The sequence below is a fragment of the Cyprinodon tularosa genome, unplaced genomic scaffold, assembly GCF_016077235.1.
Source record: "Cyprinodon tularosa strain WSP-4 unplaced genomic scaffold, ASM1607723v1 ctg92, whole genome shotgun sequence".
In the NCBI taxonomy this organism is placed as follows: domain Eukaryota; kingdom Metazoa; phylum Chordata; class Actinopteri; order Cyprinodontiformes; family Cyprinodontidae; genus Cyprinodon; species Cyprinodon tularosa.
In genome coordinates, this window is record NW_024039696.1 from 589,207 (window position 1) to 615,895 (window position 26,689).

The 26,689-nt window shown below is 37.7% G+C and overlaps 1 protein-coding gene across 2 annotated transcripts in view; it reads left to right on the forward strand.

Moving 5' to 3' along the window:
- tbc1d22a (TBC1 domain family, member 22a) overlaps positions 1–26,689 on the forward strand; it is a 149,468-nt gene that overhangs the window by 13,261 nt on the left and 109,518 nt on the right. For both annotated transcript variants that reach the window (XM_038274533.1, XM_038274532.1), the window contains exons 6-7: positions 14,171–14,241; positions 26,473–26,601. In XM_038274533.1, coding sequence (XP_038130461.1) covers positions 14,171–14,241; positions 26,473–26,601 — 200 coding nt within the window. The remainder of the gene's footprint in view (positions 1–14,170; positions 14,242–26,472; positions 26,602–26,689) is intronic.

Consider the following 26,689-nt stretch of genomic DNA (forward strand, 5'->3'; position numbering starts at 1 on the left):
GCGGCTCTGGCCGGTTCAAACGGAGTGCATCTTGTACATCAGCGGACCGTCTTGAGACGTCAGCATTCATTAGGGTCTGCCAGGCTTCACATGCTGACTGTCTAATTTTAGTTTGTCTCTATGCCATGATTAGATGGCCCAGAACAGGCGAGCCAGGCAGCCGGGCTGCTGGCAGCATGAAGGATGAACTTCATTCAGGGGACATAATTAAGTGAAGGATCGGAGGAGGGTGGCGCTGCCATGTGACCGGTTAGGAGGGAGAAGGATGGGCCAGATGAGATAAGATGGAATGAAACTTTAATGATCCCTTTGGGGAAATTGGGTCACTGTGAGACCAAAGATTGGGTCAAAGACTTGATACAGTCCAGAAAATGATAATGCAAACGCTCACAACAGTAATATTTGGATGATGAAGGTAAACCCAACCACTGCTTGCTTTGGTAGTAATTTCAAAGGGTGCATTATCGGTCACATTTAAGCATCTGTGAACGCTGCTCTCTGCTCACTACAACTCCTCCAAACACATCAGCAGACCTCAGCAGGCACCGTCCTTGATCTCAAAACGTCGAAGGCTGGAATGATCCGTTTCCTGGAAAGGTGCAATTAATCACACACGGGGGTGACGTTTCTTTGGACCAAACGCCGTCTCTGAACCCCTCTTTCAGATCCATATCAGCGGCTGTCAGTTTTCCTTCCCCTCTCCTTTTTTTCTGACACCACCATTCTTGTCTCTGCATCGAGCCTTGCGACAGGTTGTGACAGCAGTCTGTTTAGCATGTAAGGTCATTTAAAAAGGTGACGACCACAGCGCGTGTGAGAGGAGGGTGATTGATGTTAGGTTGATCTCTGCTAATTATTCGTGATATCCTGAGGCGAGCGTGTCTGTTAAATGAAGCTGAAAGGGTCACGTGCTAAATGGGACCATACCGGACTTTAGACTTAAGGTTATTGGGTTTTCCTTACCTTAATAAGCCTGGATAGATGGGTGTAAATATTCTAGAGATGCAAACCTTACAAATTGCTTTGTATTTCATAGGAATGTTATCTGATTCACCAACACAAAAGTAAGAAAAATGAAAGGAAGTCTGACCAGCTTTCCTGTCCCAGCAGAAGACAATCCTATAAACATCTAGGCCAAGCTGTTTGGTTCTAGTTTTCTCTAACCAGACAGAGCATCTACTTCCTCATGCTCTGTGTTTCCTGCACAGCTTGTGGCATGCTGCTAAACAAACGCTTGTGGAGCACATTGGCTGACAGATTTTCCTTCCTGGGCTGTGTCTTACCATGGGCCTTTTACCTTCTTTTCATAAGCTACTCCTTTTTCGATGCATTTTATAGCCTATAATATAATTTTTCTGACGGTACAGAAAAGGTGACTTTTACTTGCTTATCAGCACCTATGCAGTTGTAAAGTTTTCTACAGAAGATATTCTGTTACCTCTGCTTGCTTCACCTAATAACAGCTTTGTGTCTGACTTTACAAAGCTCGTGCATCTGTTTTCCTTTTTTTTTTTCAAATAGATTTAAAGAACACGAGCTGCTATGTGACATCAAGCCGTTACGGCTGGATGGCAGAGATGCTGCAGTTGCCATAGCAATGGTCCGTTCCCCTCTTTTCTTTTCCCGGCAATTTATTTTCTCCCTCTCTCTTACACTTTGCCCTTTTCATCAGTTTGTCTCGTTTTAATCTCCGTTTCTTTTTTTTCTACATTGTGTCGGCCCCAATTGGTTCCCCCACGTGAGGGAGGGACCACCTCGCACACGCATGTGCTCCCACACACGTTTACAAACGCCTACTGAGCATCTTTGGACCTATAGCGCCTCTGATAACAAATAAGTAGATGAAGAACACACAAAAAAAAAAAACAACTACAACTTTCTTTTGTTTATGTTGAAAGGAACTTCCCTTCCGGCGTCTTTGCTGGCTGTCAGTGCACCTCCACCCACTGTTGGGGGTGCTGCAGCTCTTTGTTAGCCCTGCAGCCGCCCGGCGAGCTGCTCCCCCGACTGCCCAGCTTAGGAGGCCTTCTGCTCGCTGCCACCGCTCTGCTCCGCTGCCATCTGCAGTCCTCACTCGCAGCCGTGAGGACTGCCATATGATAGGCTTACCGTCGGCGCCGTTTGCAAAGTTATTAGACGACATCAAAGTGTGAAGCGGTGGTGTAATTCAATTAACTCTGTCCTAATGGCTGGCCTTAAAGCCACGTCCATGTGTGACAGTTTCACCGGCGCGTGTCCTGGGTCTTAGCATGAAACGCTCCAGCTGTATTAGAGGAAGTAGATGAATCAGAAAAAGAGGGGGTCTCTCTGCGAATTGGGGGAGCGTTTGATCAATGCAACAAAAAAAGAAAGCCAAAATGCCTTGTAGCTTCTCTGCTATCTGATGGGTATATCCTTTAGAGCAAAAACAGAGATAACAGCGAGTCATTATTTTCCTTTCTTGTCTTAAACTGCGCTCTGTGTGCTCCTGCTATAATAACCATGCACGCATCTTCATGATTGGAGCGATGTGTGGGTGCTTGTTGCCTCCAAGCGCATCCCCAGGCGTAACACCTGACATAATAAGGTTGGTCCGACCACCAGCTGCCTCCTCCCAGACTGTCTGGCTGGGTTTATTCATATGGTACACCATGTGGTCTTCTGAGAAATGTTTTTTAATCCTTTTCCTCTTTAATCAGCTTTACCAAACACAACTCCGTGGTTAAAAGGAGAAGTTATGAGGTCAATGTCGGAGTATGTTTAATTGCATTATTTTTATTTTTTTTCCAACACTAAATTAAGTGGTTTTCTGACTACAACTTTGGCAACAAATTTTTGTACCTTTGAACCTTTTTACTACCTAATTGGTTCTCAGGTTATGATTAATAGGTTTTCCTTTAAACACTCGATTGTCCTTCTGCCTGACTATAATATAAATGTATATAATTTATCTATGTATAGAGTTTAGTAAAGTAGGTTTATGTCCCTAAATAAAGTCATATGGTGTCTGTTTAATACAAAAAATCCAGTATATTTACACAGAAATAATAAATCCTGTTTTCTATTTAAAATGGGAAGGTAACATTTATCCTCACTTTTTCAGTTACAAGATATTTCTTTTAGTTTTGACAATATTCAGGATGTGTTTATTTTGATGGCAAAATTCTAACTTAAAATCTTTTAAAGTCTAAAAAGAAATTTAAAGTACATCAAAAAATAGTTTAAGGTGCAGTTTTTAGTTTTAGCAAATGGATGAATTTAAGATTTTTAATTTGATTAAGTTAAAGATTTTTAATTTTGTTTCTTATAGGGATATGCATTTTGGACGTGCCAAATAAAAAAAAAAAATTTGTTTTTGTTATTTTTGTAATATGATGTTCTTTATAGGTTTTCTGCTTGTAAAGACACCCTACTGCTTGTTGTTGGAAACGTATTTATATGCTATAAGTTATTTTCAATAGCTTTCATCTGCTACATTATTGGTTTATTCTGTGTATTTTGGCTTTTAATGTAGTGGTTTTACTGAAATTTTTTTCTCCTTTTTGTTTGAATACACAGCTTTAGTTGGAATTATCTGCCACACTGAGACGTCTTAAGTTTTTATGAGCTGAATCCAAAAACATTAAAGTGACATAAGCTTAAGAACAGACGCATGTCAGAATTTTTGGTGTTAAACTGTCCTCTCTGTATTTGTATCAACATCTGACCTTTTTTGTTTTGTTTTGTTTAATCTTAAGTTATTCAAAATCCAGCTTTAAATAATTGATTCTCCACATGATTGTTGCATTCTGATAAAAAGACATATACATAGCTGCACACTCAGTAGCATTGATAGACCCATACCCTCATCTGTGTCCGGTGTCCTCCATCCGCCATCTGGGTCGTCCATCAGGCCTCCTGAGGAGGTGTAATCCAGGGAGTGAGTGTTTTTTTGTTTTTGTTTTTCCTCACATGAGTCTCATTAGTTTACAAGCTATCTTCTCCCCGGTGCTTCAGCTTTGTCCTTTAGATGAGCCGGACCTTTCCGGATGCTTATAAAGCATTCAAGGTTTATTGGATGGAGGCTGAACTTTTTAATTCACGGTCTGATAAAGGTGTCATCCTTATTGTATTGTTTTTTTGACTTTGATAGTAAAATATAAGGGGGTGACTGTGGATCAGTGTCACAAAAAGGCAACATTTATGACCTATTTAATGGTTTAAATAAAGCCTGGATCGCTTTAGACTTTTTAAATTGTTAAGTTTGTTTCGACAGACACAGACTCCTCTAACTGTACCTGGATCAGCTTAGGAAGTTCTAGCTACTCAACATGCCTCTTTTGCAGGTGTGTGTGGCGTTCAAATGCGTAAATGTGTGTGTTGCAGCACGCCGTGTGCTGTTTTGCCCCAGTAGTCGCGCTCCGTATGAATGATGCTTGAATAGTGAATGGCTCCAGCCTGCCAACCGTCTTCCTGTATGCTCCTGTCAACTTCCTGCTCAGGCAGCACTGACTGACAGCACTTTCCCGCCATTTCTCCCAGTCTTCCTGTCTTCTTACTGGCCTTCACAGGACTGAGCACACATGTGTGCAGGTTGACTGACTGACAGGTAGACACTCTCTGACCTGTGCTCTTACAGTCACACTGCTACACACTGCTCAGTTTGATTTGATTTATATTCTGATATTCTAATTCTGGTGCAGCTACTCAGCTGTATGCCACCTTTTGATTTTTGATAAAGCTATATTTTTGGTTGAACAAAAAACAAAAAATGTAGAAATGGCCTGCATCAAGTGAAAGGCAAAATTGCTAACTTGTAATAAAACTCTTTAGACTTGCTTTCCAGATTTAAAGTATTTCTTGAAGTTATCTGTGAGTAAAGAAGCAGGACTTGATTCATCACTGTGCAAAAAGTGATTCAGTTTAATGCTAAAACGCAACAATTATTCCTAAAATAACTTAAAGGGATGGATGTTTCCTCCTTAGTTTACATGAATTATTGCGTTTTATATAAATCCTTTCCAGACATCCAAGGATTAAATCCTGTGAGCAAGGATTAAGCAGTCTTTCAACTCGTGGCACTTTTTTCAACATACTTTAACTATAAAAACAGTATTTTGTAACAGAAATTAGAGATAGACATTGCTGATAATATATTTTTCCTTTTTCATTGGATGCCCCGTGATCATGCAAAGCGCAAATTGCTGCTCCCTCCATTTGCTCTCTATGGTCAGTTTTCTTTGATTTTGGCAATAAATAATTCTTCTTTGTTCTAATTTAAATTTGTGTTACATTTTTTTATCTTTCTAAATGGATGGAAGAAAACAAAAACAATATCAGCTTCCAGAACCGTCCCCAAAAATCACTAGAACAAAAGCATCAGCCTTTAGATCTAGAAAGATCTTTTCCTGCCTTTTCCCAGTTATCTATTGTTTTTATAGATTGTTCCGATGTTAATTGAGGTCGTCGTTATCGTGGAAACGCATAATAAAATGCCTTTAATAATGTGTAACGTGGTCCCAGGTGGGTTTGAATTTGCATGGTTTTGAGAATCTATGCTAGAGACGTTCAAGAGAAGGTCTAGGTCTATCGTAGCTATAGCTACAGTTTGTTTTTTTTCTTCCTTCATCCATCTTCATCTTTATCGACACTGCTTCAGGCAAACAAAGCTAAATTCATCAACTCCTTGAGCTTCGCTTTGGTCACTCTTCTCTATTACATTTGCTTTCCTCCTCTAGCTGTATCGAGGTGTACAAAGGTCTTAAGGTATTATGGCTTTATTACCGCAGGTGATTCTGTTGTACTTTTCTAACAGCTTTTACCTCTTTTAAGACGATGTTAGAGAAAGTGCTGGAGTGAACCTTTTCTTTGGTTAAATATATCCCAGCCCTACCCTCCTCCCTCCCTCTGATCCAACGGCTGGCGCAGTTTCCCTGTCAGTCAGAGTTTGATCTCAAACATGTCTGAAAACCACTCTGCAGACATTTTCCTGACTGCAAAGCTGCGGCCGTAACCGTCTCCTTCCGTCACGGGAGAGAGTTTAAAGAAGATCCAAATCTTAGGAGAAAATCTTGAATGTTCGACTCAAAAACAAATACTTGTTTTTTTTTTTTGCCCCCTCCCCTGAATCGTGTCATTGAGCGTCCGTTCGGTCGGTCAGATGCTCCCACCTCAGAGCAGCTGTTGTTAGTGTTCAACACAAGGTACACGGTGTACTAATCACCCCCCTGTGGTCCTCAGCTTAGCTCCAGCCAAGACAAAGGGCACCCCTGTATGGTCATGCATAATGGAATACAGTCAGGAGAGCAGAGCGAGCAGCAGCTGCCCTTGAGTTGCACATTAATGCTGTTACAGGTGTTTTTTTTTTTCATGCCAACAAGGGGGAGAAAGCCTTCTGCAAGGTTCAGACTTTCTCCTCCGGTTAATTCCCCTGAACTCGGCTCCTAGCAGCTTGATCCACACCCACAATACTTATCATAATCATTTCCAAAGAACACACATAATAATAATATGACTCTTTACTGGCCCCCATGGGAACACCGTACATTCGCCTGCCCCCGCACACATTACTTTGTGTTTTGACATAATTGCCTGATGAGTAGATCGACTCCAAATTGAGTTTTAGTTTTAATGAGTTGGCTTGTATTGTTTTTATAGAGGCAGGATTTCAATTAGGAGATGTTATATTTTTGTATGATTACAATGTACAGAGAGGTGACAGATGTGTCAGTGGAAAATGGCTTGTTTGCGTCGTTAACTGCAGGTCTCTGAAGGGGACGAGAGCAGCTAGTCCTCCCCGTCACCTCTGGGACAAGAAACTTTTTTTTTTTCTTCTTCTTCTTTCTTTTCGCCCACATTGTGACAAGCACCCGCTGAGCCAAAAACAACAGATTAATTTTCCAAATGTCACAAAATGCCTTTAATTCATTCCAGTGGAGTCGGGGCTTGGCTGTCTCATTTATAATGCACAAGAGATTACCCCAGAGAGTCAGATATGTTTTCAGAGAGATGAGCAAGTCTCGCACTAATGAAACGACATCTGCAATTTAGCCTGTACGTCAGCCGGGCTCATGTGGGAAAGGGAGTTATTTCTCATAAATGTTAGCAATCAGAGAGGTGTAAGATTTACAGAATGGGAAATATTATCTAGAAAGGTGCTTTTCAAACTTCCTCCAAGTTCCCAGAACTAGAGACTTTAAACTTTACACAGTTCCACTTTGTAATGCATTTTTCTTTACATTTAAATCATTTTAATTTACTTTTTTTAAGAATTGTATACATGTAACTAAGAGTTTTTTTTTTTTATACAGATATAAAAGCAAATCCTGATTGTTTTACAACTAGAAAGGCTTATGAGGATGTTTTTGTCCATATTTGTTGTATAATTTGTATTATTATTTTTCCAGACTTCCAAAATGAGGCATTTGTATCTCAAATGTTTTGCATTTAAAGCATTTGAAGGATTATAGAAAAGCAGTTGGTTTTATTTAGAAGGATCTCTCAAAAATTTGATGGTCAAGATAAAGTTGTAGATTTCTTTAAAAGTTGAAATAAAAAGTAGAACATGAATACTTTAGCATGAGCCCAGTTTGAAGGACGATAATAGAGTGATTATGATACAGGAATTTTTGTAGACTATTAAATTTGAAACCCTTTGGTTAAAAAAACTGGGTCCCTCTGCAGGATATACACTGGAAAAACGATCTCAGGGTTTCTGCGGGTCATTAAAAGTCATTAAATTGTTATTTTTTAAATTAAGGCCTTAATAGGCATTCAAATTCATTAAATGTGTTTATTGTGGCATAAAAAAAACAAAACAAAACAAAACTTATAAAAACTATTTCGTCAGACATATTATATCACGATATATTTGCATGTAACTGCTTCCAGTTGACCACAAAGACGTATGTTCGGAAAAGAAGCTTGAGTCGGAGAAAACGCCAGTGAATGGGGAACAATGCCAATTTCAACAAAAGTGGTTGGAAAACGAGGAATTCGGGGCATGGCTGCAGCCCGTTTACGGGTACCTGTTGTTGGCATTAAAATTTCTTCTAAGAGCATTAAAAGAGCATTAAAAAGCATTAAATTAGAGTTATTCATTCCTGTATAAACCCTGTATCTAGAAGTAAGTAAAATTTTCTTAAATTAAGTGTATTTACCCTTAATTTGAGTAGGTAAATGAGATAGTTTCTCAATGTAGTGAGTATTTTTACTATTAAAACAAGATAGATAATATGCACTTGAAATAAGACAATACAATTGTGTTTTCTTATTTTAATGTAAATTGTCTTGTTCCCTTGGCAAAATGTCTCTTTACCTCCTCAATCCAAGAACAAATGCATCTATATTTAGATTTTTTTCCAGTGTAGATCCAAACTACTTTAGTTCATAAAAAACTATTAAAATGTAGCAGTGGTCCAGTCAAAGTTCATACCTCAACCTGACTGACACCCTGTAGCAGGAAAGTAGACGAGTTTTCAAAGCTAATGAAAGTTGAAGGTAAATAGAGGTCAGAAAAAGCTATTATCTATTGAGTTAGGTTTCTACACTAAATCTACTTTGGTTTGATTATTAGATAATGACATCCACTATAATGTGGTCATTACCTCATTTTATGAGCTATTAAGCATCTAATGATTAACAGCGGTAGGCAGTTTAGTTTTTTTGTCAACAGGTGTTTATATTCTGAATATCCTCTAGCAGACTGCCCCTACAACCATTCTCCTAACAGAGCAGTAGATTAATGAGGTGAAATTAGAAAAGCTTATAGTTTGAATGCAGTTTTCCAATCTATTAATATAGCAGTAGGTTGCATCACCGCTCAGACAGCCGAGCTGTCGGCCTGTAAGGAAGCAGATCTTATGTTTGGCTGACTCTGCAGTGATCTGGATCTGCTTAAGAGAGTTTGGAAGACATCAGAGAGCAGGATTAGACCTTTTTTTGCAGCTGCTCAGGTGCTGCTAGTTAAATTCTCCCAATCATGTATGTAGCCTCCCTGAGTGGTTTCTACATTCAGGATGTAAAGAGCAGTGGCCATCTATTACCTCTATACCTCTTCTCCTCGCTTTGCCTCTTTTGGTGAGATTAATGTTAGGTAGGTGAAATATAATGCAGTTTAATTAAGCCCAAGCCACCAAGATTCATGAACTAATTTCTTTGTCTGACAGTACAAATGAAGGTTCAAAGGGTATAAGGAAAGAGAGGAGGGATCTTTGATGAGGTGTTGGGGGAAGTAGGAGGGGGAGTTTGCACACGGTGACTTTAAAGTCGTCTTCAAAACTTTGGTCCAGTTAAAAGTAGATGCAGTTGTGAGTTATACAGGTTGCAAAATCTATTACTATTTAGGAAGTTTTTAGACTAAGTTTTCTTTAGAAGATCTTGTGGCTCTATGAACTTTCTCTACAGCATTCAGACAGGAAACAGGAAGTGAAAAGGGGGAAGACATGCAAATAAGATGGCAGGTCTGGAATCTGCAAAACAGCTAATTTAGTCTTTATCAGCTCCTTGTTGGAAAAGCATCAGCACACCATGATACTGCTATGATGCATTCGTGTATGTTTAGCAGTGCAACACATATTAACCAAATAAAGGGAGTTTAAGCTTATTAATTCAAAAGAAGTCTCTTAAGGGGGAAAAATAACCTCTTAAAATGTCTACATGTCAGTGAAGCTACAAATTCAGAGAGAAAAACATACATGTAGCAGTTTATCTAAAATCGAAGCTTTTAAAACAAAAACCCCATTCTCTGCTTTTACTTGCAAACCCTTTTAAGATGTCAAAAGCTAAAGTGGAACAAAAAGAAGGCAATTTGAAAGCGTTCAGGGTTTCTTTCCTGTCTAACGCCGCTTTTCCTCAATATTTTTATTTCCTTTTTTTTCCAAATACTGCTGCTGCAAAGGTAGCCTTGAGATAATCGAAACCTTCCCACACTGTGGAGCACTGACTCCTCTGAACTAACACAGCCATGCTGTGCACTAGATCACTGTATTGGATTTCTATATAATTAAAGCCAGCGGGGGACAAGGTAAGGTAGAAATTTTAAGTGGAAGATGTGCAGGAACTATAGTGAATAAATAGCCGCCCTCATCAGGTGAACAAGCTCTAATGTGTTTCACTCAATTTAGCCAATGGAGTTAGCCCATTGCTATTTCCTATTATGTTATCTGTCACTGGCCCTACATTGCATTTGCCTTGAAGAACAGGCAAGGCAGAGTCATTTGGCAGCGCTAATCAATACTGTTCACTCTGCGCGAAGGCCGTATCAATTTCCAGGCACTGCCTTGAATAAGAGGTGAGAAGGAATTTGGCTTATTCATTACCTGCATTTCAGATTTTTATTTTTTTGTATTTGAACTCTGAAAAGTGTTTTCAGGCAGCTGCAATTAATTTCCTAGTAAATCAGTTTGCCCTCCGCCATCGCTCCAAGAATGCTGCTAAATTGTTAGCTGTGCAATCACAAGCAAAGAGATTTCATTCCTTTTTTTTTCATGGTTGTCTCAGTTTTGCCCTGGCAGCTTGTCTTGTTGAATAATAAAGGTTTGAATGCAGAGGGAGGCCTGTCGGTGAATAATAAACGATTCAGTGTTAGCACAAGCTCATATAGGAACCCTCTTGCCTTCATGATATACTGCCAGAATGCATCTAGTCTGTTTTGGATACACTAAACTCTCAGGACACTCTGCTTAAAGCGGTGGCCGGGATGCAGCTCTCTCATTCTTTATCTCTGACCTGGTCAAGGGAGCATCCATCCATCATGATGCTGCTCCCTCTGTGAAGACAAATTTGCCTTTCCTTCTTTGCAGTTACAATTCAGTCTCATTTGACCAGAGGACTGTCGCTCTCTCCCATTAGCGGCTGGTGCAAACTAAACTTTTTAGTTTTTTTTTTCTTTAAATGAATTTCTTCTTGCCGTTGTTCCGTAAAGGCCAAATTTGTGGAGTGGATGACTATTGGCTGTCCTATCGACAGATTCACTCATCCCAGCAGTGGATCTCTGCAGCTCTCCAGAGTCGGCACGCGTCCCTAAACTTCTGATTAATCTCTTGTTTTTCCATCAGTTTAGGTCAAAGAGCGGGTCTGGGTACATTTCTGTTGCTCGATGAAATGTTCAAAGCTACAGATAACATTTTATAACCTAACCCTGTTTTAAAGTTCCCTCCAACTCTTCCCTAATGTGCTGCAGACCTTTCTGAAAGCACACATGGAGTCTTACTATCCCATCCTCATCTTTGCACCTTAACTTTATTGAACAGGGGTTGTGAGTTCTGTTGTGAAGTGAAACCCAAACGATTTTGATCTATTTCCTCTTGCTCCTGTATGTGTAATCCTCCAGATTAACCAAAAGTATGCCCAAAAGCACTTCTACAGACAAAAGCTTTTGTGCAAAGATATTTTTCTGTCCTGAGAAAGGATCTTTATGGACAAATTGCTTTCAGTAGCAGTTCTCTGATGTTCATTTTATATGAAAACGGGGTGAAATAGAAGACACGCGATTCTTAAAACACTCTGGGCAAAGTACTTTTTCCTTCAATCACTGCTGATCCCCATACTCCCATATCCTATACGGCCACGGTGTGTGTTTGAGCGAAGGTGTACGGGCTGGCTGAAACCTTGCATTAAGCCATATTTTCCTAGGTCCTCATGAGCCCAAAGGGGATTACTCTCCACCAATTTAAAAGTTCAATTTGCAGCTCTCCATCAGATTCATTTTACATTATAGCCTGCAGGTCTTCCACCCAGCCTGGGGAAAAAGTAGTTAATAGTCCACTTCTAACCCATCATATTTTTAGTGCCAAAAAGACAGATGGGAACAGAAGTTTGGAAATTGAGGATAGGGGTAGTTGCCAACTTGCTATCAGGGTAAGAGAAATGTGATCCACTTGGATGAAGCTGTTTTTAAAGCTGATTTCAGAACTTATAATTGAGGTCAAACCCCACAGTGTATAAACATATGTAGCATTGAAAAATTATGCTGATATATATTATTTTGTTTAAAAAAGATATTTTACCAAGCATTAGTCTTACCACCATGCATTTGTACTAAATACTAATATCTTAATTTTATTTTAAAATCATCTACACTTGAAGAACACCTGAACAAAACTTTGTGACAACAATCTGCCTATTTTATTATTCTTTTTTTTTTATCCATCTGGCAATAATTGGCGGGATAAGAAACCAAGGCAAACTCATGCAACAACTGATGTGGCATGAGTCTGATAGTTTTTTAAATATTTAAAGAGAAAAGTACCCACAAATAATTTTTTTGTACCTAAACTAAAAAAAGGGTGCTATTTTAAGGCCACTATTCAAATGTTTCAATTTTTTTTGTAAAGCTGTGATGCCCTCTATGGAATGAAGATGTGACCACCACCGCAGTTAATTTTTCTATCGGTTGAAACGGTACAACTCTACATCGAACTTCAATGTTTGCCGAGTTGGATTTTGCTTGGAACTGGGAAGCTGAAGATATTTAATATCCAATGTGATGGTGATTTTTTTTTTTCAAACAAAGCTTTCTAGTGACAGTCATTCTCCTTTTGTGTGGGTCAGGTTGATGTCTGATAGTGATCATGTTTAATTAGTAGTATAATAGACTACAGCAAAAAGATCAGGATTTAGAAAATCTGAATTGAGCATCACCAACTGCTTTAGTCAGCATTAGTCATATCACATTCACTGTTACCTTCCTTGTTAAACCCCTTCTGCTCATCGCCACACCAACCATGTCTCCTGGCAAAGCCCACTTTGGTAGCCTTTTTTAAAAGTTTGTTCAGGGGGTAGGGTTATACTTCAAGTTAAGTTAGACTTCAAGACAAAGTGTAACTTAACTCATTCTCTAAACTTAAGTTTCAAGCGGCATACACTACTGTTAAACATACTTATCCTGACTATTGCTATCACATATTAGCATGTGTTCTGTAGAAAAATATGCTCAACTTAGATTTAAAAAAGGGTGCTAACATTTCTGTACTGGGTATTTTTTGCTGACAGAGGTTGAAACACAAAACAAAGATCAAGCAGCTTTTCTTTACATTAAGCCTTACTGTTATCTGTTCAAAGTGTTGTTCTCTCTCACTCCTTCACAGCCTTAAAAATGACAGAGATTGTTGGAAATCAAAATCTTTTTTTATCCATTCCATAAAAGCCTCACCAGTGTCTAAACTAGTAACTGAATGCTGCTCTGAAGAGGCTTCGTTTATAGATGAAGAATTTAATGACCCAAATTCTAAAGCTCAGAAACAGTAGTGGAGATATTACGATAAGGAGAGGAGAGAACAGCCTGCAGTTCAAACTGAGAAACCTGCTCTTTCTGTACCACCTAGGACTGCATCATACCAGAATATCAATGTGTGCTGTATTACAATCACTTTGATGCAATATCTGGCAGGATTTTAATAGTTAAAATGTTCCATATGCAGGTTTAGCTTTGGTTCCTACTGTTAGGCACGTGTGTTTATTTTTAGTGCATTAATTGATAAAGCTTACAAAGAGGGGTTTGAGCATGATGAGAAAGAAAGAAGAGATTAAGTAAAAGTTTAGTTATTAAATCAATACCGTCAACATTCTGCTGTATTATCCCAATGACATGTTTCCTGGTGTTGTGCAACTCCTAATACCGCCTTAATTATTTAACACAACTTTTGCACTTGAAGTAGAGAGCTGAAAAAACACATTGATATTGAAGTTTTAAGAAAGAAAAAAGAAAAACCTTTAGAATTATGTTTCTGTGCATCCCGGATGTGAGCCTGCAGAGTTGATCTCAGTTCAGTTTCCCCTCTTAAGAATTCCATCCAACAAAGCTTTCCTTTGTTATTTTTGGCATATGAGATATCCTCTGATTGCCAATTTATCTGAATTATATCTGCTTTGAAAATGTTGAAACACCTAAATGACTTGTTTTTTTTTTGTGAAATACCATTTCTAAACTGGTAGATAACATATTTCCTCATATCTGTTTCAAAAGGACCACATATCCCGTGACTCTCTTTAATTTCCATTCATGATCGTCTCACTTTACCACTTAAATAGATAATAAATTCTTTTAACCTTTACATAATTTTTTTTCCTTCATCTTTTCCATTTATTCTCCTACAACTTTATTAGATCCTAGATGTTTATACATTATATATGCTGTGTTATAAAGAGCATTTCTTGTTTTGGGTTTTCTTTCTTATTCAAATGAAAAAATCGTGTTTTTCTTGTCTTGCAGACGAACTCCGGAAATTAAGCTGGTCTGGAATCCCGCGACAAGTTCGGCCGATTGCCTGGAAGCTCCTCTCAGTGAGTTTCCTTTCAGCCACATATTTCCACACAGCCTCAACATAAGCATAAAGCATAAAAATACTCACAAAACCAGCTCCTTCATAGCACAATAAACCAGGAAGTTATACAGATTCATAAAAGCTCAACTGAGCACAGGCACATAAAAACACAGATAAACCCTCACAAACGATAAAAACACACTAAAATACACAAAGTTGCCACCATGCTTTTTTTTTCTCCCTTATCCTTTCCTGTTTTGATTTATGAAGACCAAGAGCCCCCCTTCCCCCCCTTCCAAACTTCAATAGGGAAAATTAATTGTGAGGCACAAATAATTTATTCATGAGAGGCACGTTGTGTTTACTCATTAAGCCATTGTTGTGGTGTACAGCTCTTAGTCTGCTGAGGAAAGTCTGGCTTTCTGAACGCCACGACTCTCCCATTAATTACAGCACAATAGCTAATGTGCCGCAGAAAAGATGTCATTGAAGGTGCACGGATGTATGTGTGCCTGTTTGTGCTGCTTTTTCAGCCGGTTGGAGGTTACCGATTGTCTCTTTAGCTGAACGGCGCCTTTGTTCGGTGCTCAGCTCAGATGGAGGCTTATAAGCACTGAACTATTGTTAGTGTATGGATATTGTATGTAGTTGTGTTGGATTCTGGCTGTAAAGCTAATGTACCATACATAAACCCTCATCAATGGTTTGTTCATGTTTTTGTTCCTTGTATATCTTAGTCTCTTGGTTTTTGTTTGAGTGTATTGTGTTGGGGTGCATTAGAGGAATAGGATCCATGACTCAATGATATATTGATTACTCTCATGGGTTTATTTTATGGTTTTGGCTGCTGAAATGGTCTTTTAAAAAACAAGCTGCATTATTAAAGCACTTGAAAATAGCATGGAAGCCTACAACTCTAGAGATATATGTGGGTTTAACTGCCTTCAGGGCTATTTTTTTGCTTAAGGAAGCCAGGAGTTGAACCATAGACTGTGTGATTTATGGATTCTCTACCTTGTAAAACTTTTATTGCTTTCAAGCCAAACCTTTGGATTGTTTTACCAAGCCGGATCACAGAGAGAGGTTTAAAACAGAGTTTGGTTTCAAAACAACATCCAAAGGTTTGAAGATCTCACTGAGCCATGGTTAGTGCGTCGTCTGAAAGCGGAAAGAGAACTGCAAAGCTACGAGGACATGGCCATTTGCAAGCACAGTTTGCCCTCTCACAGTTAATGACTGGCATCATCAGAATTACAGAGAAAACTAGATAATATTGCCCTCTGCATTATTTATCAGTGATTGACGCCAATTCATGTTTCTCTTTTAAAAGATATAATGGAAAAAAACAGCTAACAATGGCCATACTTTGCCATCAGGACCAGTCAGCTGATTTATAAGCTAAAAAGACACTCATATTAGTTTCACTTATTAATTTACTGTCTTTTTTTGACCCTAGAGTCAACTCAGATTTCTTTAGAGATATTTGGCAGATATCCTCTGAGCACTCATAAATTGAACATACTGCTTTATGGGCTTTAGGCGTTAAGGTATCCTGCCTCCAGCTCGGTTTTAGGACCAGAGAAGCACTAAATAATACACTTACCCCTCTTGGAGAAAAAAAAAAAAAAAAAAAAAGGGCAAATAAAAAAATCTCAACTTTATCTACTAAATATAACACACAGGTATAAAATGTACATTTGGCTTGTATAAGGTTTTATGATGGGATTGTAAAGCACAATGTTGTGCTTTAAGAACATTTGCTGCCTAAACAGTATTTCATACCTCGTAAAAACATAACTGACCAGTACACATAATAGACTAACAACCATCCCCCACCTGTTGCTGCACAGTGCTGGTGAGATGGCTCAAAGAATGGTACTATGCTTTTCCTCGTGGCCACATGAATACCTACTTGTGTCGCTTGTTAATGGCGCTGTCACACCTTGATGATTTAGCCAGTGTATGCCGACGTTGAAAAAATTAGGCAAAAACGCTGGCGTAAGTTGGATAAGTTAAGGGTAAGTTTTGTATGATTTATGGGCTCTCTGAAAAACGCTGGCACGCGACATGCCAGCTTTTTCTCATACGTGGGCCATAAGTTACAGATAAACGATGTGATCGTTAACACACGTTAATTTTAAGTTACTCATAAGTCGTAGTGTCTAGCTATCCAACCTGTATCATCCGTATCATAGGTTGAGCGTGAAGGTGAGTTTAAGGGATTCTCCGTGCGTTCACGCCCACAACCAACTAAATTCCTAGCAAACATGATGCTGAATCGGCTGTGACTGAAAACCTTTTTTCTTTTTTTGGCGGGTGGTAAAGGACAGCTAGGTTAATACTGTGAATGTGGAGTTAAGAGAGATCTTCTTCTTGTGCTTTTTATGCAGACCGGGCATCTCCGGGCGCATTGCTGCCACCCTCAGGACACTGGCTCATGACATTTCATAGGCATTACGCTGCCGTGCGTTATGCATAAGTTAGCCTGTCGGATATAAGTTCTGTACTTGATATGAATACTGTATTTATATGCCCAAAATAAAAAAAAAATACATAGAAAGTTTAGCGTATGCCAGCATTTTACAAGATTCCTGGATGTTGGCATAAGCTGGCTAAACCGTCAAGGTGTGACAACGCCATAAGGTAACTGCTTTTAAACTAGAGTCGTCTAGCCAAAGAGAAAAGTCAGCTAACCAACACTGAACCATCAGCGTTTTGTAGTTTCTGTTTAACACTTTAAAGAGTTAAAAGTTTGATTGAAAGGGTTAAAAGCTTTCACAGGCTGCATTTTTGCTTAACTCAACATAAGAAATAAAAAAGCAGCTTTATTAGAACTATTATTACATCTTTGACCAAATTGTTAGATAATTTTATCAGCAGAAAGAATAATTTTTCTTCTGGATAAAAGAAAAAGAGGATTATTATATGGCGACTGTTTTTAAATGTTGCTCCAATGCTGTTACTTACTTTAATGAAACAACTGTATGGTGCTTGTCTTCAAAGGACCAGAATAAGTAGCATTAAACTTGGGAAAAAAGTGGATGATCAACCAACATGGTGTACGCAGAGAATATAACTTGTTTGTTTCACCCCAATTAAATTAGATTATGTGCGTCACTGGCAGTTTGACAGCAGTTCTCAAAAGATAAGCTATGGCATAGAAGTTAATAATGATAATCATACATATTTCTGAGCACTCAAAGTGCTACAAACCAAAAATAAAAGAAAACAATGAAACCAGCGAATGTTAGATTTAAAGCATTCGATATAAAGGTTGGAGGAGAGGATCTGCTTCAATTGGAGTTTAAGTATTTTGGGGTCTTGATCACGAGGGAGTTTTACGAAGGTGTTCCAGGCTCTTCACGAGGGTCTTTCTCCACCATCTCTCATTGTACCAATGGCGGTTTTGTAGCCGCAATAACATCAAATACGAGTTTAGATTCTTTTGCATATTAATACATTTGCATGGTTGGGTTTTTAGCATAAGATCTGCATTTTCATGAAGGCGCACAGAAAATGGTTTGCACTCACTGTTTGCTTGTTTTAAACATGCAATTTAAATTGCATTGCTTTGTAGATCAGCTTTGCACGTTCTAAAAATGTTATATATGGTCTAAGTTTGTAGTTTTTTTTTTTTTTACATCATTTTGACTTTTATTTTTTTTTGTCTATGTTGTGAGTCAAGTCCTCACCCTCTGTAGCTGCACTAGTACATAAACTTTTAAATTAACTTCTCTGCTATGGTGTCACTGAGCATTTTGCTTGATCGGCTTATTTCGTTTTTATTTTTCCATTCAGCAAGGCACGCTTTAATAACCCCTCTTTTTCACTTGACGACTCTATAAGTTTCCATAAGACGTATTCACTTTTACCTCCATGATCTACTGTCCTCACTGTTTTAAGCAGGTGAGGAAACAATAAAAAAAGCCAGGGACAGTATTCTGCAACAAGAAAGCGAGGAGAGCAGTAATAACCGCTTTTGATAGCTTTTTTTTTTTCATTAGCCGAAAAAGCCTCCGTAAGGTCGCCTCAAGCCTCTCAAACACACGCACTTAAACTTCCTATTTTTCACAAATATCGGCTTATTTCATTTGTTTAAAGAGCACTTGGTGTCCAAGCCTAAAGGGGAAAGGAAGAAATTAAATGGCTTTGCCAAAAAAAAAAAAAAAGAAGCAAAACAGAGGAAGAAAACCGTGCCCTGTAGCAAAATGTACATTTGCTAATGGAGTGTGGCTGTTAAATGTGAAATGGTTGGAGAGGAAAGAAAAAACTAACTGGCTGCGGAAATATTGATAAGGCTAAAGGGCTTTATGAAATACATCAGAGAGAGGCAGCAGCTGGGACAGATTCCCAGATTATTATGTTAATAGTTACCATACAGCAGCACATAATTACATTCCCTCAGAGTAGAGAACAATGTATTTTCTTTTCATTTTGATGTACTTATGTCTGCCCTTCTTCTTCATTCATCTAGGATGCACCCTTTGAGATTTTGTACTTTAATTTTTTCATCACTTTGCGGCCAGATTTTATTACAAACCGACAAGAAATGGGGCATAAGTGTAATGTGGAATGCACGTTTGTTTGTTTTTTATCTAAAGAAAATATGAGCAGTATTGACTCATGCCCATTGCGTCAATACCGCAACCTTTTTGCTTGAAGCCCTGCTGTTTTCTCTAACAGCCTTTCACATCTGGACTAAAATGTCTTCCCATCAATCTGAGCATTTATACAGTCTCTGATTCAATCCATTTTACCTAAGCCATTTTGTCATTAAATATGTTTTTTCTTGTGAACCCGCTAAGTTTCAAGTCTTTTGCAGCATCTCCCACATAATGATGCTGCCACTATCTTCACCTTTTTTTCTTTTTTCATAAACCTAAAATTTTTAAAAAATTGGGCAATCTGTAAAAATGTATTTACTTACTTTAATATATCAGATAATTAGTGAACTTATCATTAGTTTCTGACGTTCAAACTCACTCAGAAAGCGATTTTATCATTTAAGAGTAAAACACATGTTCACATCATTGAGCTTAGGAAGTTAGCTTAAAGACTCTATTGATTTTTCTCTGCTTCCATAATACATAAACTAAGCATCAGAAGGTGTGAGATGTTTCTTTAAAAATACAGATGGGAAGGCACTCAGGGGATGAGAAGTTTAATTTTAATCCATCTTCTGTTGTGCTCACTCTGGGACAGATTCCAATCTGCTTCCAGGATAATGTTTTCCTGCAAAGTGGAAATCAATTTAGAGAGGAGACTAAGTAAAAAGAACAGTTTCATTTAAATCCCCCAAACGTTTTCCCAAAGCATATTTTCTAAATTTTTTTTTCTCCTTTAGGATTTACTGAGGCGGAGTTTCCTTAAGGGTGTTTTTTTAATATTGCTGGGAAGAATAAAGAGATGAGGTGTATGTAGACTAACTGTTTCAAGGAAGATGCGTTTTACACCAGCAGTCATGCTACAGTAGTATTTGACAATAATAAAAAATGGTGTTTAACACCTTAACTTCCGCTGCCAGATATCGGTACGTTTTTATGTGAAACCCAGCATATTATACCTCTTTAGGTATACCTCCTAAGGAAAATGACATCAACTCAAATGTAAGCCAATCATACACTAAAAAAAGCCAATACTTAATCATTCGTAATCAACTCAGAATTCACAAATATTAAATTTTACCTTAATTCCTGCTCTGCGATCAGGAAAAAACTTCAGAAAATGGCAAAAATAGGCTAATTCTGTCTATAACAGTCCACAGAAAAGTAAAATTCAGTTATATTTAAAAAAAAAAAAAGCATCGTAATAATTCACCAAATGTTGTTTTTTTCCCCCCTCCCATAAAATAGCAAAAACATATGGATGCAAACATAATCCATCTCCACAAGGATACTTGATAAAAATGACATGCCATTTCAGATCATCTACGTTGCGTGGATGTATTCACTTACATATTTACTCCATACATAGGCGGTAACTTCCATTTTGACTACCCACAATGCTTTGGAAAAATTTCTCTACTTAAAAAAAAAAAGGCCCTCCCCATTTGCATGGGTCACATAGATTTGTTCAGCTGGTTTTCCACAATATTATGACTGATGAAGCATTGATTGACATATTTTGTTAGCCAATAAGATAAGCTTTGCGACGATATATCGGAAGTTTAGGGGCGGGCTCAAAATATAGGGTTTATTTACCCGCGTAAGGCGTTAGAGGAGAGGAGAACAATAGCGGTTATGCACAGAGAGAACTTTCACGCGTCACAATTAGAAATATTGTAAAAAAAAAAAAAAAAAGGTTCTTGAATGAAAATTTGTGTTAATTTAAACATAGTGTGTTTTTTATGGTTAATCAGTCATATAATTTAAATAAACAGGTTTTCCAATATTTGTCAAAATTTGGCACATTTATGCAGATTGGGCCCTTTACATACACAATTGGTAATCGTTTCATAATGCTTCTGACTAGAGATCTCAAATTTTACAGTTGTTGTCCACAACATTAACATTTGTTATAAGTGGGAGAGGTCAATTATGAATTGTACAAAGGATTTTACATGATAAAAATGACATTTCTTTTATTCGAGGTGAAAAAAGGTGTTTTTTGGACATGTTTAAAGTGAAATAGCTCTTGTTGTGTTAATCCTACAGAGTCTGTAATCAGAAACTAAAAGGTTTTAGCTTTCAAATGACATATATCACAAGCATGTGGAATTTATATTAGTTTACTGGCCAATAGCATTTTTGGTATGGAATACATTTGTGCACAAGCAATAAAAAATGGGTGTTAATGATAAATGGGGGAAAAAAAGCCAATCTTAATTCAGTTTTTTTTTAAATAATACATTTTAGGGGCAGCATTAGGGTTATGTAATTTTAGAAGGTCAGTTCACCCCTTATACTTTTTGAAATTAATCTTTTCAATTGATAACACGATTCGAAGAGATTCCTTAGGAGGACAATTTAAAGCAGCCTGTCACAGGCTGATAATATTTGTAATATTAATAAAACACATAAGTAGAAATAGTAGCAATATTAGTGAGAATGTTTTAATTTTAGTGTCAATATCCTGGTGCTGTCCCACTGGGGAATAATGCAGCTGCATTAGTGAGTGCCCTCCTTTAAGCTGGCCATTAACCTTCAACTCTTCTTCCCCCCGCCTGGCAGCCTGCACCTCGCTCTTGAGCCCAGCGCTTTGTAACCGGCCTGTAGCGCTTTGTTTTTGTGAGTGTTTACGCAAGCTAGCCGGTGTTTGCATATGGAGCCGCCTCAACGTGTGACGCTTGGAACGTTTTGGCAGAGGGACTGCTGGGTAGAAAGTCTGGGGTGGAGAGGGGGCGGGCATAAACATGGCCAATGTTCAGCCTGATCTGTGCTGGCACAAACATGGCCGTCTGGATGCATGGCAGCATTGGCTGGGAGGCAGTGTAGATGAGGAAAAGAATCATGATGAAGGAAATTATGTGAGCTGTAAAATTAGATATTACATGTGGGTTTAATTGTCATGACAAATACATGACTGGAATAGAAATAATTGACAGCTTGTTTATATTGTTTTTAACAGCTCAGTTCGCTTTGAACCATTCTTAGGGTTATAATGTGTCAGCCAAGAATATATCAATCTGTTTGTGTGTTGTAAGAAACAAATAACCCTCAATACTTCTTGAACCTTTAAGAACCGGAGTCTGGGGACTCCGCAGTAAACAGCAAAGAGGAAACAGTCTGCTGAAAATAGATGGTTTGTTTGTCTCTCAAGGCCAAAAATTGAAATCTTACATCTCAAAAAACAGCTAAATTGGTATATTTATACATCTTTGCAATGCATTTGAAGAATCCTTTAAACTTGCTTTAAAAAGAAAGGGGAAACCCTGGATATTGAAGTATGAAAAAACTGCAAAATGTGCTGAAAATTTAATTTCTTCTTGATGACAAAGTTTTATTATTATTTAGAGTTGAAACTCTACAAAGAAAAGAAGATCCTTCTCTAAGATCTTTAGGGAAAAACAAACTTCCTCAGCTTTCTCACATAAGAATAAGAAGAACTGCCTCTTTACTTGGTTATCCACTCGGAGGAAGATAGCAAGAACAGCTTGTTTTTGTTAAAATTGTGAGGCCTCAATTTAAGTTTTAATAGTTTTAAAACTTTTAAGTCATGTTTGTTTTAGAATCTGCCCAAAATCCAGCAGATATTGTTTTCTCCTCTGGCTGCGCTCCTCTTTCTGCTGGTTGCATAAGCTGGACTGCATAGGGATGCCCTCTCATTCTCGCATACCCACACACATAACTAAGAAGGCCAGGGCAGCACCAAACTTTAGCCACACAGCTAAAACTTTGCAATAGCTCATTTGGCAGCCCGGTTGACAATCCCCCCAGGACCCCCAACCAACGATACATATATTAAAAAAAACAAAATAAAAACTGACTCGGGATCCTAACACAATTAATAGAACAGTATCTACTATTCACTGTAAGAGTATCGTTACTTCAGGACAATATTACTTAAAGATATAGAGGGTGATCTTTTATTTCCAGGTGAATCATCTAAATAAGCGGTCCTCTTAATTGGCAATCACACTTTCAATAGCTCCGTTTGTGCTGGTTTGTGCAGCAAAAACAGATGTTAACTGACCTTTGATGACCTCTACAAAATATTATTAATATCATTGAAATGATAGCAGTACAAATGAAAACTTTTGCCATACAAAAATATAAAATTTAAAAATTTATTTTAAATATAAAATATTTGAAATAAATATATTTTAATATATTTTCAAATATATACATTTTTTTGTACTGCTATCATTTTAATATATTTAATACATTAATAATTGTTTGTAGAAGTAATCAAAGGTCAGTGAACATTTGTTCATTCTGAAACTCTGAATTTCATATAAATTATAAGTTGCTAACCTATCATTATATAATTTTAACCTGTAAAAAATGATAGTGGCACAAACGAAAAAGTTTTGTCTAATCTGAAGAAGGTGGGGGGGCTGGTTGACCTTTTGACCTTTACATTTTCATTAATATCTTCAAAGCTAAAGCAGCACAAACGCCAATTTTTGCTGCACAAACGTTTGACACTAATTTTGTCTGATTTGAAGAAGGTGGGGGGGCCAACTTCACTCAGGTCTTGAAATACGTAAATGATAAATAACATTTGCTAAATGATGAGATCTAATTAAAATCATTATCATTTTAAAATTAAATTTGAACAGAACTAAATCTCTTTATAGACTTTTCAGAAGTTATTAAACATACTTTATTGGACCTTAAATAATATCTTTAACAAGTGTAAAAAGTTAAAAAAGAAAACAAGCATCTGGAATGAAATAATTATATAAATTATGCTAGATGTGTATCAGAGAAACAATCGGCAGTTTAACACAGGATTTTCCCCCCATGTAAGTCATCTATCCGTCCTAAATGTCACCTATTTAAAAATTTAGTTAATTTGATAATGAACTGTGAAATGAAATAAACAAAACAACATCTGTTGTATTGTAAATACCCTTAACACAGTTACCAAGACTACAGTAAGTTTAACTTGCAGCAGTTTAAGCTAACTTTAATACATACAAGCCTCCACACAGAACTCCAGCTCCGATGATTCATTTTCCAGCCTGTTTTTTAGTCACTAGGAAAATTTGCCTTTCATCACGGCAACATCCTTCCCTGTCCTTCGTAGCCTCTTTTGAGCCACTCATGGCTTCCTTTTATGAGTCCATCTTTAGCGCCACTGCTCCTCTCTGTAAACACCCAGGCTCAAACAGTGGCGTGCGCTCGAGGGAGTCCATGCTGGAGCACCTGGAGGGATGCAGTGAGCGGACGAAGGAAGGGGAGTGGGCTGTGTGTGTCGGGTGGGCGCTAATGTATAACGTGCCTCTGCTTTTGATTTATAACATTTCACATGCACAAAAGCTGTTGTATACAAAAACACTTACTTTACTCTTATATATTTATTTTTTAAGAGAGAATTTACAAATAAAGGGTTAGGGTTTCATGTTAACAAAATAATTTAAAGCAGAAAATATTTCAAATTTACAAAAAAGTTGCCCTAAAGGAGAATAATTAAAACTGTCAGGCCAGCTGACACCATTGATTGATTAATCTTCGAATGACGTCTCGCCTAAAACGTTACATTTTTTTAAGGTACCTTTTCTTTTATTAGTTAAAAAGTGAAAAATATTGAATTATTAAGGATAAAAAAGCACTTTTCTTATTTATTTAAAGCATGCATCTCAAATAACATTTAAATGTTAACATTTATAGAGATCTTTCCAGTTTTTAATTTATGAAATATGAGTCACGTTTGGCTCTCCATACCTGCTCCAGTTGCATTTGATCCATTTATGGGTTCTTACTTGTGTGATTTCTACATGTGTGACATGTTTAAATTGGACCACAAACTGTTCTGGTCAAAATCTTTCTTAAGCAGTTAAGGCTGTACAGTTGGATTTTGTATTTATTCACTTCCACTGCAGCATTGTAGTTCATATAGTCACGTCAGTCAAATTAAATACTTCTCACAACACCAATTGGCCCAGTCTTAATTATAAGTTCATCTAGCAAAGAAACCTTAACAGAAACTGCTGAGTTTTTTGCTACATCAGAGCTTTAAGCTCTGACCACCTTCTAAGGCTTTTGCAGGTGAGGGTGATCTGAAGTTCTGTTCGATCTAAAGCTTTACCTGTGGCTTGAGGCAGCTTCATGTTAAGTGATGCAGCTGCTGGCTGACCGTGTACAGAGGGGAAGATTCAGGTTCTGTATTTGCCTGTCTCCACCTGCAGCGCAGCCAGATTCATGTATAGCAGCCTGACAAACTTCAGAGAAACTGCGTTAGCAGCATAACCAGTTAGAAGGAATGGCTGGTGGGTGTACTTCCAAATACTGCAGTGGATCATCCAAAGAAAGTAATAATAAGAAAGTTTTATTCAACTTAAGAATAAGGCTGCAATTTCCTTGCACAAATTAAAATAAACTATTATTTTTAATTAAATAGACCCGAGACAACTGGCTCAGTTGCCCCCTCTCCATTGGCGGGCGTGCAAAATGTTTAGATGAAAAACAAGAGAAATCCTCAGACTATTAATTCACTAAGGGCATTTTTCTTGATTTGTTCATTTGAAGCCAACATTTCAGTTTTTTTATTATTACATGTGACAGAGCAACAAATTAGTGGCCACCTGAAGAAGAAAAATATGTTTCTAATTTAAAAAGACCTCTTAGAAATGAATCACTTCATTAAAAGACTACCATTAACTTGCACCATCCTTCCCTGTGGTTTCTGCATGGTCTTAGACATAAAATGAAGGTGTTACATTTTATATGATAAATTTTAGGTCTTAATTACGTCACAAATTGCTCCCAAATTACATTTAGTGACATAAGGAATTCATACCCTTGTTTGTTGGTGTTTTTGCACTGATTCATAAGTAACTTCAATTTTGAATTTTTTCCATTTATTGGTTATATTTTGTAGATAAGAGATTTGGATTTATGCAGATTGACAGATAAGTGGATTATTCTTTTACTTTGATCTGTCCTCCATCTGTCAGTCAGTTGTTTGCCATCAATTGATATAAAACTAAAATGGTCTTAGTTCATTTCTAAGGTTTGAATTTAACATCCTGATCTGCGACCCTAATGAAGAGAAATTATGATGCTACCCCCACCATGCTTTATTGTGCAAAAGGTGTGTTGATTAACGAGAGGTGCTTTCTTGGTTAATCATGTTTAAACACAGTAAAAAAACCTGCAAGCTTGCATTCGTAATCAATGTAGAAGAAATATGAAATACTTGCTGTATTTGACTTCATTTAAAAGATAATTGGATACAAAAAATGAAGGGACATCATCACTGCACCTCTGTTTAAAAACGAAAAGCTGTAGCTCGCAGTTGATTAGCTTAGCATATAAACAGGAAACTTGTCTGTTTCTCTCCAAATATGAGTTGCCAGGCAACTGGCAGCGAAAACTACCGAGGCATTTTGCTTTTTTCCCAGCCACAACTTTGCTTTATAACAAGCCTCCTGCTGCTTCAATTAGGATCCAAAACTTACGATGAGTGGTGCCATGCGATTTTTAAAACAGGAGTCTGTTAAAATCCAAAGCACGTCAAATATAGCTCCATTTTAAAATTGAAAGCAAAAGTTTTTTCGTGCCCCTCTCCTTTTCTCGCTTCTTACTTTTTTCTTTTTCTTTCTTTCTTTTTTTTTTAAAATCCTCTCTATGACTTTGCCTTTTAGGGTTATCTGCCTGCCAACGCAGAGAGGCGGGAGAGCGTTCTACAGAGGAAGAGACAAGAATATTTTGGCTTTATCCAGCAGTACTACGACTCCCGCAATGATGAGCACCATCAAGACACATACAGACAGGTATATGCTTAATGGCTCTGTTTTTCTGCTGTTCCATATTCCCCTTTTGGTAAGGGTCTGGATGAGGAATTAGGATTATGTGGCAGGT